The sequence below is a fragment of the Macrobrachium rosenbergii genome, chromosome 36 (genome assembly GCF_040412425.1).
Source record: "Macrobrachium rosenbergii isolate ZJJX-2024 chromosome 36, ASM4041242v1, whole genome shotgun sequence".
NCBI lineage: Eukaryota > Metazoa > Arthropoda > Malacostraca > Decapoda > Palaemonidae > Macrobrachium > Macrobrachium rosenbergii.
In genome coordinates, this window is record NC_089776.1 from 28578031 (window position 1) to 28590530 (window position 12500).

General features: G+C 42.6%; 1 protein-coding gene across 6 annotated transcripts in view; it reads left to right on the forward strand.

The window, feature by feature from the left end:
• The window catches only part of LOC136825037 (uncharacterized), a 23874-nt gene that overhangs the window by 1505 nt on the left and 9869 nt on the right, over window positions 1-12500 (forward strand). For 2 of the 6 annotated variants that reach the window (XM_067081083.1, XM_067081085.1), the window contains exons 2-5: window positions 896-928; window positions 1094-1135; window positions 1458-1487; window positions 1679-1711. In XM_067081083.1, the coding sequence (XP_066937184.1) occupies window positions 896-928; window positions 1094-1135; window positions 1458-1487; window positions 1679-1711 (138 nt within the window). The remainder of the gene's footprint in view (window positions 1-895; window positions 929-1093; window positions 1136-1457; window positions 1488-1678; window positions 1712-12500) is intronic. The other 4 variants (XM_067081086.1, XM_067081084.1, XM_067081087.1 and 1 more) reach the window with 4 other exon arrangements.

The window sequence follows — 12500 nt, forward strand, 5'->3', positions numbered from 1 at the left end:
CTCATTGGCTACCTCAGATCTTTCTCTTCTGCTATTGCCAGAGATTTCTTCTCCTTCCTGTCATGGTGTCTGCAGCCTACCACTTCCGATTTTCTGTTTCTCAGCTACTTTTGCCATGAAACCTAGCTTTTTTTGTTAGGGTTTCTTCACCTGCAGAGATGACATTATCAGAGCCATCTGTTTTAGATCTTCATTTTGGCTGCTGTTGTAATCCTTTTCCTGTCTTGGTGTCTGAAGCCTGTCTGGACTTCATCCTTTACAAAGATTACTGGAAGATGCTGTTCCCTTTCCCACAAGGAACTTCATTTGCAGCTCACTCATTCCCTTCACCCCAGGAGCCAGTGTGTGTGAGCTACTCGCTCTGCAGAACTTCCACATTCACTCTCTGTCGCAATGTTATGTTGTCATACGTCCCAGCACCAGGAGCCTTCTGTTCCTTGCAGTGTCAAGCCATGAAATGGTCCTCATAGCAGTTTTTGTTCTGCTGGTTGTTTCCGTAACTTTCAAAGGAGTTGGCATATTTTTCAAGCACACTTACCTTTGCTTTCTATTTTTTTTTTAATTATTTCTGTTTTAATTCAGTGTTTGTTCTATTATCCCTGTCTTCTGTTTTCTTCACTGGTGGGTAGTTTCCCCTTGCCACTTACACAAGTGAACCACAGGTGAAGAGAAAAGCCAGGCTGAGTCACGACTTCTTATGATCTGTTCATCACTATAAAGGTAATGAATGCAGAAGAACCTTTGTACACTCTCGGGTATATTCTCTCCTCTTTTATTAAGATTCTGGGTTACAGGAGTTTATTCATGTCTCCCTGTTATTCACACATTTCTTGTGCAGTATAATTTTAAGAACAAAGACCAGCTTTTTTTTAAAAACAATTATTTATATTTCCAGACATGCAGGGACATATTGAAGACAAACTTCAAGGTAATTTTATATATTTTACTTCTAAATATTTATGTTCTGCTACATGACAAAATCCTATACTTCATGAGTCTCTGGTTCATAGAATGAGTCAAGTTGCTGTTAAAGTGAGCCTTGTGCCTCAGGAAGAAAGACTAATGTTCTCCCAACAATCATTTATATTTTCAGAAATGCAGGAGAAGCTTGAACACGTCGAAAACAATCTTCAAGGTAATTTTTGTGTGTTTTTTTCCAAGTTTTTGTTCTTCTAAATAGCAAAGTTATTTGATTAAAGAATAAAGTAGATTAAATCAACCTCGTGTCAGCTTGATACTTCTTAGGCCAGATTTGTTCTACAAAGAAATTCTGAGAAGAGGTCAAAGAGAGGGTCAACTTTTATTGAGACATTGTACTCTAATATCTTTATAAGCGCATAATCAGTACCATACATTCTGAAGTGGCACAACTTCCTCCATTCAGTCACATTTTCATTTGAATCCAATGTCCTTTGATGATGCTGCCTTGTAAAGAGAGACTGATCTTCCCTTTCCAGAACTTCACCACGAGATGGAACACCTGAAAGGTATCTATGACTCCGCGGTATCTGCGGCCGTCTCTCTGAAAGCATCCTGTCTGTACTTTCAACTGATTCATCAATAGTAAAGAGACTACTGTCTTCCACAAGTTCACTTTAATGATATACTGATCAATGTTCTGGAGTGATTATAGAATCCAAACTTTATAAGTTTTTGTTTATTGTTTTGTTTTCTTCAGGTGCAGCGACAGACAACCGGGACTCTTTGCAAAGTAAGTCTATTCCCCAGAGATTATGGCAGGGTCGTGGAAAGGCTTTCTACTGAAAAACAAGGTTTAGGAGTGGCTGGACTCTAAAGACCCCAGTCAGACATATTTCCACTCTCATTTCTTAAAAAGAATTTCAATGCAACACTTAATATATAGGCGGTGGCAGTATGTGCATTACTCACATGTGAGTAATGCACCCGGGTGGGTGTTGCCTGTCAGTGCAAGTAAGTGAGAAGGAATGCTTATCATTACTTGGAGAGGGCGTTTCAAGCATTTGGAATAATGTACAGATTAATAGCAAATGATGCGATCAGATTTTGTTTATGTATAGAACACTCTAGAGTAGTTGCAGTATTAAAGTAGTTTAACCAGACCACTGAACACTCTAGAGACCCTCCACCTAAATTATGGACAGATATGACCCTTCCTTCCACTCCAGCTCTATGGGAAGACAATGCTCTTATAATCGTAGTATAAAGACTTTTGTTATATATAGTCTTCATACTTAATGGAAAAACTGGAGACATTAGAAGGTAACTTCTAGTGTTCCTCACTCGTTTCTGAAAGTCAAATTCTGTCAGTTGTGGAAAACAGTTCTCAGTGTTAATGCCAAGCCTTTGGCATTTTCGCTGGTAATTGATAATAGTGAAGGTTATGTTTAGTGATACCGAATGATAAAGATGACAACCAGGTCTCTTTGCAAAGAAGGCTTATCAGCATATCAGGCCAGGAAGAATTTTACTACGTCATCATATTGATGTAGACAATATCTATATATATATATATATATATATATATATATATATATATATATATATATATATATATATATATATATATATATATATATATATATATATATCATCTGGGACATTACCACAGGTGAAAAATAAGAAACAGGGTGTAGGTCCTGACCGGTTTCGACTTTATTTCAAGCCATTGAGCATAAGGACTGATACAGAGTGTGAGAAGTCACAAATATATATACTACAAGAACAGTACTGACGAACATACACAACCGTTAGGGACTCCATATCCCCACTCAGGCCGGTGTCGAGGTAGGAGTGGCCTTTAAAACTCATTTGGCTAAAAATCACAATAGACTCTCTGGGGACATTGCTGATAAACAGACCATACCCCACCTCAGATCCACACCTGACAGGTGTCATGGAGGCGGAGTTTGAAACTCATTAACATTACTACCCTCTACTGTGTTTACAAATATGATAGTCCTATTTTCATACATCTCTACTAGCCTACCTTAAAGTTTAAACAATTTACAAATTTCTTTTGATATTAAAGGATCAAGTTTATACATCCCTTGACTGATATTCTTATTTTTCACCTGTGGTAATGTGTGATAAATGAATCACGTACAAAAGTGATAATAATCATCAATGGATACCACGCGCTCCTTCCGATCTTTCTGTGTTCTTTTCCCCATCTTGGAATATGCCGTCAGAGAATTTGCCGACGCCTCTACTCAAGCTCATACCAACAAGGAACACCTGCGGTTTTTACGTGAATGTCGGGATGAACAAGTGATACCAAGATCGTTCATAACCAATTCCTTTGCTGAAATTAGAAGACCAACCCTTCGGTGAAATACAACGTGCCATATTGGAAAAACATATCAACATCAAAACATTGGAAACCAAAAGAACTTTGAAGATCTCACGAGAAAAAGACGACATTTTGAAGCCTCAATACCACCAGATTGAGAAGATTCCCACGTGAATATTGTCAAGTAAGATGAGGAATCAAGTGTATCGGAAACTGAAAAGTAAACACGATAATAAAATGAAACTGTTGATTGAAAGAAGCCCTTGGACCAACAACGCCAATCATGAATGTGTCGTCAACTTATCAAACAAACAGCTGGATAGAAATGTAACTAGTGCCTTAGGCTACGGCTTTAAACTTTGCTTTATCTCCTGGCGGAAGGAACAGTGTGAAATAACTAAAGGACTGTGTAATTTGGAAAAATATAGTGATTTAACGAATGAAGAAGTGAACATGGTTAAGGGAGTGATTTATGGAAGTATGAAAAATCAGACACCACAAACGTCCCCAAAAGATTTATGGTTGCTATTAATGAACTGAAAAAGATAAAAATATACACATGACAAAAGCAGATAAATCAGGCGCACTTGTAATTTTAAATAAAAGTGAATATATAGAAAAAATGCAAAATCTTTTAGGTGATGATAACACATAAAGAATTAAATAAGAACCCGATAGACAATGTGGGATAGTGGTTTCAATAAGAAAGTGAAAACCTTTCCAGTTAAAAGGTAAACGAAAGCCTTATAAAACAAGTTGTGTGTGACCTTCTCCATCGCTACCATACATGTATGGTACAATAAAAACTCACAAAGCAAACTTTCCTGCCAGGCCAATTATCAGTTCAGTTGGTTCCGCATCATACAAGCTATAGAAATTACTTAGTAGATATTCTTAACCCATTAGTAGGTACCATTTCAAATGCAAATATCAAGAATAATGTGGACCTGATAAATAAACTAAATAGTGTAGAGATTAATAGTGAATCCAGGCTTGTAAGTTTTGATGTTGTATCACTATTCACAAAGGTGCCAATAGATGATCTGATGGCATTTTTATCTGAATTGTTAGAGAACACACAGCTGGATATCCCATTTTCTAAAAGTACTTTAATTGAACTGATTAAATTATGTGTAAAAGATTGTAAATTTGAATTTAATGGTAAATTTTACTCACAAAATTTTGGTATGGCAATGGGAAACCCTCTATCCCCAGTGTTAAGTAACTTATATATGGAATTTTTGAAAAGAAGATATTAAACAAACATAATCCCAATGTAATGTAACATGGTTTAGGTATGTTGACGACATAATTTGTGTATGGCCAGGGAACCAAGATGTAAAAAAACTTTTTTTTGGATAAGCTAAATCAATTAGTACCATCAATTAAATTCACGATGGAAATGGAAAATGATGGGTGCTTATACTTTGGATGTCCTCATACGAAGAAATAGTAGTGGGTTTAAATATAGTGTGTATAGAAAACCCACTAATATTTCTTCCTATGTGCATTTCTATTCTGACAAAGCAATAAGGTTAAAAAGTCAGTGTTTTCATCTATGTTTTTAAGAGCATTACGGGTATGTAGCCCTGAATATATTGATGATGAAATAGATAAGATTAGGAATGCAGGCAAAAATTGAAATATCCTGATAGTGTATTAAACAGTGCATTTGAAGCGGCAAAAAGACTATGTATCAAAACCAGAAAGAACCTTACAACACAAAAAATTTGCTTGTTTTGCCTTATATAATAATAATATGAAAGATATCCCTCATCTTCTTAAGAATTTTTTAGGTGTTAGTGTCGCATTTAAGAACAATACAACAATGAAAAATGTACTTATCAAGAACTCCCCAGACAATACTAAAGGGTGTGTATATAAAATTCCGTGTAAGTCTTGTGACAACTTTTATATTGGCCAAACCACAAAGCACTGGAAAAAGAATTGAACAACATAAGAAATGTGTGAGGTATGCACAAGGGAACAGTGGTATATTTGTACATGTTAGTGAGAACAATCATGCTATCAACTGGGAAGGGGCAAAAAGGATTGTATATTCTAATAATGCACTGAAAGGAACATCATTGAATCTAGCTTTATAAAAGAAAGTTACAACCATAATATGAATATCAGTCAAGGGATGTATAAACTTGATCCTTTAATATCAAAAGAAATTTGTAAATTGTTTAAACTTTAAGGTAGGCAGTAGAGATGTATGAAAATAGGACTATCATATTTGTAAACACAGTAGAGGGTAGTAATGTTAATGAGTTTCCAAACTCCGCCTCCATGACACCTGTCAGGTGTGGATCTGAGGTGGGGGTATGGTCTGTTTATCAGCAATGTCCCCAGAGAGTCTATTGTGATTTTTAGCCAAATGAGTTTTAAAGGCCACTCCTACCTCGACACCGGCCTGAGTGGGGATATGGAGTCCCTAACGGTTGTGTATGTCTCGTCAGTACTGTTCTTGTAGTATATATATTTGTGACTTCTCACACTCTGTATCAGTCCTTCGTCAATGGCTTGGAAATAAAGTCGAAACCGGTCAGGACCTACACCCGCTATCTTATTTTTCACCTGTGGTAATGTGTGATAAATGAATCATATATATAAAAGTGATAATAATCATATATATATTTATTATGATTAGCAAGAATTCGCTAGCAAATTACCTCCCCTCCTTTGTTGTTGTTGGTTGTTCATTTACTTTCCATTTACTGCCAGCCGATCGATAGACCATCTGTCTATCGACTTAAAAACAAGGGTTTAAAAGATTAAAGGCGCTCCCATTTTTGATAAAGATCTTTCCTTCGAGGCAAAAGTAATCTGGCTTGGGTGTTTCTCCTACAGGCCAAAACCTCCCCTGCGGGCAGCAGGTGCAATGAGTCAAAGCATCTGTGATGGACGCCCCCCTGCCCCATAGGAGGATAAAAGCAAAAGCCCACGAGGTCTCACACACACGCTGGCTGGAAGATATGGAGTGAACTTGTGAAGACGTCCTCAACACCTGGCCCCATCGATGCCCTTTGCATCCTAACCACGTGGCCCTTTCCAAAGTATACTTCTCCTCGTGCCCCTCGACCGTATTCCTCGAGCCCACACGCCATTGCTTGGAGTTTCGAGGAGTCCCCATCGCCTTGCCCCTTTACGGAAGCCCTTGCATCTCACCACGTGGAAGAAACTCGCCCTCGAAATCGCAAGTCATCCACGGACCGCCTTCTACGCCCCTCGGAAAATCTGCTAAGGTAAAGTGCCCTGGAAGAGCCCCATTTCAGTCACGCTTTTGTCTCGTAATATTTTCTTAAAGAGAAAGCCAGAAATCTCCCTTGTCTAATGTCCGTGCGCCTCTTGCATCGGCAGTATTAATTCTTTATTACTCCTTTGGCACCCTCAGTGCAGCTTCGAATTCATTATTCTTTTGTCTATTTTCATTACTGGCGTATAATGTGCATATCTCTCATTTCAGAGGGATCCTATCGTGGAAGCTTCTCGACTGTGGCTGGGATTCCCCAGTTTCATTCAATCTACTTGAGTTCCTCTTTCCCGTACTAATGTCATTTATGTAAATACACTACTTTAAATGTGCCCACGTGTTTTACGTAATATTTCCCTCAGTAACAAGAGCCCTAAGCTCATATGAAATTCTCCTTTGTTTTCCTCTTTTTACGTTTTCCCGTACCCACGAAGTCAGAATCACAAGGCTAAATTAACTTAAATTGTTGCTACCTGTCTCACAGAGCATATTTCAAACTAAAACCACGGAAAAACGTAAAAATGGCGACCTGGCCATAGATCTCGTTTTGCAGTTGCAGTTCCCTAGTGTTGCTTTATTGCATTTGCAACTTGCCAGATCAGCTATTAGCAAAGCTAAGCTGGGTACGAGACAATTACGAACCTTTTGTGTAAAACCAGCACACAGATCCAGAAAATTCCACGTAAGTAATGTGTTAATCTTAGCAAAACCTTTTTACAATCGTGACTGTTCCTAGGAATTAGAAATAGGGACGCATGTAATCACTGAGAGAAAAGAACCGCCGTATTAGATTCGTTAATGCATGCCTTTCAGGATAGGTAGTTAGGAAATAACCAGTGCTAACCATCCTTTGCTTCGAGGAATAGTGCGAAATTCCTCTGTGTTAAAATCTTTGCCATATCTTTTGCTTCGAGGAATAGTGCGAAAATTCCCGTGTTAAAATCTTTTGCCATATTCTTGCTTCGAGGAATAGTGCGAAAGAAATTCCTCTGTGATAACTTTTACTTCGCATTTCGAATTAGCGAACTGTTATTTAGGCGCGAATAAAATTCCCACGTGGGACACGACGAAGTCAGCTTGCATTGCTGACAATTCTCTCAGTGTAGTTAGAATTCGAGTTAGGTGTTAGGAAAGCGAAATTTAAACTCCGCTTATAGGGAAAATTACTAGGCCGTTGTACTGTTATCCTCTCAGACGACTGGGAAATTCTCCGGAATCCCAGACGGTATATAAATATACGGGTTCATTCACCCAGAATCTAAAAATACCTCCGGTGTTGGCCAAACGACCTGCACCCCCCACCCCCGCCCATGCCCGCGTGTGTAGCATTTTTTTTTTTTTTTCATTCATTTTTCTTTTTTTCCCGTTAGTAATTTCTAAGTCCTAAGGGACGAATCGTAATTCAAGTCCTAAGTGACTCCTAAAATTCTACGTCGCACGTGGCGAGAATTCTCCAAATTCCACAAATTCCAAGTCCTAAGTGACTCCTAAAATTCTACGTCGCACGTGGCGAGAATTTCTCCAAATTCCAGTCCTCAGAGACTCCTAAAATTCTACGTCGCACGTGGCGAGAATTTCTCCAAATTCCAGTCCTCAGAGACTCCTAAAATTCTACGTCGCACGTGGCGAGAATTTCTCCAAATTCCAGTCCTCAGAGACTCCTAAAATTCTACGTCGCACGTGGCAAGAATTTCTCCAAACTCCAGTCCTCAGAGACTCCTAAAATTCTCGTCGTACGTGTCGCACGTGGCGAGAATTTCTCCAAATTCCAGTCCTCAGAGACTCATACAAAAATTCTACGTCGCACGTGGCGAGAATTTCTCATTCCTGCGGGAACCCAAAATCAAGTCCTTTTGAGACATTATATAGTGTAGTTCACACACATCTAAGCCCTTACGGGACTGATCATTCTAGTTCGTTAGAACAACTCCTTAACTTCACGCTACAGCCGGCCAAGTCCGAGCGTGACAAAATCCAACTACGTCTTCCGAGACGCATATTAGAATTCGTTCGCCAAGAACAACCACGTCTTTCCAAGACACATCCAATTTTAACAAAAGGTCTCCTCAGACTTACTAATCAACTGTCTTATTCAGACAGATCCATTTCTCCTGCAGTCTGAACAATTGAGTGTTTCAGATTCCTGCAATTGAGTCTTTTCAGACAACCTGAGTCTTCTCAGACATATCCTATACCCATTATTCCAAGATGGCTAATACCAGAGCCCAACAAAACGAGGATTTCAAATTCTACATGTCCGCTGGGAAGGACATGGGACTATCGGGGCAAGATCTGAGAGCATGGGTTCAAGAGCGAGTGGACGATGCCAAGGCGGAGAGAGCAAGAGAACGTGAAGAGAGAGAGAGAGAACGAGTTGCCCAAGAGCAGGAGAAGGATAAAGAACGTGCAGAGAGAGAGAGGGAACGAATTGCCCAAGAACAACGAGAGGAGAGAGAACGAATCGCCCAAGAGAAAAGGGAGGAACGAGAATGGGAAGATCGAGAGCGACAGCGCGCCCACGAGCTCCAGATGCTAGAACGACAGCCCGCCACCCCCCCGCCCCCTGCCGCGGGAATGAGTGCCCTCAGCCAAGCTCACTCGTTCATGCCAAAATGGACGGAGTCCGAGCCTGAAGTATGGCTTGAAAGGGCCGAACGAGTCCTGGAGTGCTGCGATCTCTCCCCCGCGGAACTCTCCCTTGTTCTCACTAAATTCCTGGGCGGAAAGGCCCTGCGTTGCCACCACGCCCTTCCCCCAGACGATCGGGGAAACTGGGAAGCCGTACGCCAAGCAGTTACGGGCGCACGAGATTACCCCCCGAGCGGTGGAGGAGACGTTGGAGAGAGCAGCCCAGAGAAGCAGGCCAGACTTGGTCCGATTGGGCGTACCATTCGGAGCGGGCGTTGACAAAATGGCTCGATTCCGAAGGAGCCACTAACACCGCCGAGGTACTCGAGCGGTTTAAATTCGAGCATTTCCTGCGCTACGCCCCTCCTGCCCTCGCCACTCATATAGTGGAAAAAGCCCCAGCAACACTCACCGAGTGTTGCCGAATAGCAGATATGTGGGAAACTCACCACCCTCAAGAAGGATCCATGGGGCGGAAAATAAATCCCCCGTCCCTCCTCGGAGGTTCAAATTCCCACAAAAATGGGAACTCGGGCAAGCCCCTAACTTGCCATTATTGCAAGAAAACGGGGCATTCCTCCGAACAGTGCCGGAACAAGAAACCGGCTCCTCTCTCCCGGAAAACCGACAAATAACTCGCCTGCGCCCTCCACAGGGGCAGCGCGGAAAGACTTTAGCCAGACCTTTTGCACGGCGTGCAAGGTCTATGGCCATTCTCCCGCATGGGCAAAATGCCCACGCAATAATAAATCAACTACTCCCACCGTCGCCTTGGCCGTCACAGATCCCCAGTCATTAGGCCCTCCGCCGGGCCTGTATACGTGGCCCCTCCACGAGGTAGCGAGCCCGCGCGCCGAGTCACTGCTTTCGAAGACTCGGGCGCGCAAATCTCCTCATCCGAAGGGACAGAGTTCCCCTCACGGAGCTATCGTCAATAGACGAAAACTCGTCACGATCGAGGGAATAAATCAATTTAAGATGATACTCCCTACGGTCCAATTGAGAGTCTCAAGACCTCACCAATCCAAAATGTGCAATCTTGCAGTAGCAAGCCATCTCCCGGAGGCTATGACGTCATCCTGGGACAGGACTTTCAGTCCCCACCGAAATCACGACAATCTAGGGGTCCACATTCCCGAATCATTCCGCGCGCGAGTAATCCTCCCCGCTTCTCCCTCAGCCAAGACTGGCGCCCCCTGGGTACCAGAAGGACGTGCAGTCCCCACCAGTGCCACCTGAGTACAATGTACAGTGGCCCCCTCGATCGGTTCCCGATCCAATTCCAGTGCCCGGCCCTGCCTCAGTGCCAGTGCCAGGGCCCCAATCAAATCTCCCTTCAGGAGATGCCAAATTCCTGCCGGTGCCACTTGCATGCCCCGAGCAGGGCCAAGCTTCGTCCGTCCTGACCGACGAGCCCAAGAAACCTCTGATAGCGCCTGACTCTGCCCTAGTGCCAACGCCAGAGCGCTACGCCGATCTCCATTCACGGGATCCAACTCAGGACCCCCTCTCTTCCCCCGGCCTGGCACCGCTACCAGCGTCGGTCAGAGAGACGGTTCCTCCCGACCACCGCGGAAGCTCACCTGCAGGTGCGGCCTCGCAACCCGTGCCTGAGCTGGTCATCGTTACCTGCGAGCCGCTCACGCCACCCCGACCGCCTCCTCTCTGCCTCAGTCCGTCGCCGACGCAATTGCAAGTCAGGATTCTGCCATATCTCACTTGGCCGATGAACTACAAGAGCCGCGACGGATCATGGTAGAACCCGCCGACGGAACACTCCTGCGTCAGCTGTCGCATCAGCAGGCCCAGGTGGTACTCCGTGCCGCCCTCCGGTCGCGGGCCCTCCGCTTCCCGGCCGAGGACGACTGTCCCATTAAGAAAGACTCGAGGCGAAATTACCACGGGCGTGGGACATTCCAGGTAATTTACAAAGAGCTCTAGAGCTCCCATGGCACCTGTGCCACCATTTCATTTTCGAAGGTCTTGGCACCCCTAATCCAGAAGGGGATGTCAGACCCTCCTCTATCTTCTTCCGTTCCTCAGGAACTGCTATCTCTTACCATCCTCTACTAATCTTCCCTTAAATTATCCCCACAAGAGGAAATTAAATACGGGATACCATTCCCCACACAATGTATAAATCATTAAGAATAACAGAGTGAGAAGTGGCACGCCCTTGCGCCCATACCTTGGCACCGGGCGTGCGTGTCAGCCCCTCCTGAAGGAGTCGCGCCCTTCGGGTGCACTTTCCTCGCCCTGGGACTGAAGTGATAGTCCGGGCCGTAATTTATAGGCGTAGGACGATAAATTCCCGCCTAACACAATAAAACCCTCACTCTTTTTCCCTTAGCTCTTCTGCCAATATCATTTACTTTCTTTTAGTCATTTAGTTATCTTTATTTTAATGAATTGCGAGTCATAAACTCTTGCCCTTGTGATTTAAATGCCCCTTTCGTAAGCTCTGAGGGACGTGTCCCGCCTTCATATGCGGTCAAGTTTCATTCGTAACGTCTTGGTAATTTTCCTTTTGTTATTATTATCCCTTTTCCCCCTTCCATTCCTTCCAAGATCGCTGTTTGTCCTACCCCACATCTTTTGTCTGCTCGCCCGTCATAACATTGAGTTGGCAGTAGACCCATAAAATTAGCGTAGTTTAAGGTTAGCGAATTAAAACCTCGCGAATACTCTCGCCCGCACACGACTGTCAAATTCCCGGTGTGTGGGTCATCCTCAGCTCGCGTTGAACGATAGCTGAGCCAAGTACGTTAAAACGAAGATAAATTATCAATGCGAATATGTATAGTCATTACAGTATCGTGTAAAAGGGGATGTCATTTACAAAAATAAACGCTGTTTTTCATTTACACAGCCTCTTCAAGGCAGATTGTACTAACCGCATGCATTTTATCTAAAATTAAGTAACCGTGTATTTTAATTCTTGAACAATAACCATTTCTTTTCATTTGTTGGCCATAGCCTCATATACGTGGTCCTATAATCTTAATTAATTCACAATTGTTCGAGTCACTTTATAAAGTTACAGTGGGTAACCAAATCTAAAGTAATTATCCTTTTGCAAGTGTTTAAATCACTTTGCGTCCTGTTAACGAAAATTGTCCCAATGTGTTATTAAAAGTAATGTCTCAGCTTCATAAAACCCTTAGGAGTAAAGTTCATTGCAAGGCAGAATGTAGAGTAACGTAAAAGCATTTGCCGCTCATTCTTGAATATCGATGTACACACCCGAAGGAGGTATGTACATCATCTTGTATGGGGAGGTATTATGATTAGCAAGAATTCGCTAGCAAATTACCTCCCCCTCCTTTGTTGTTGTTGGTTGTTCAT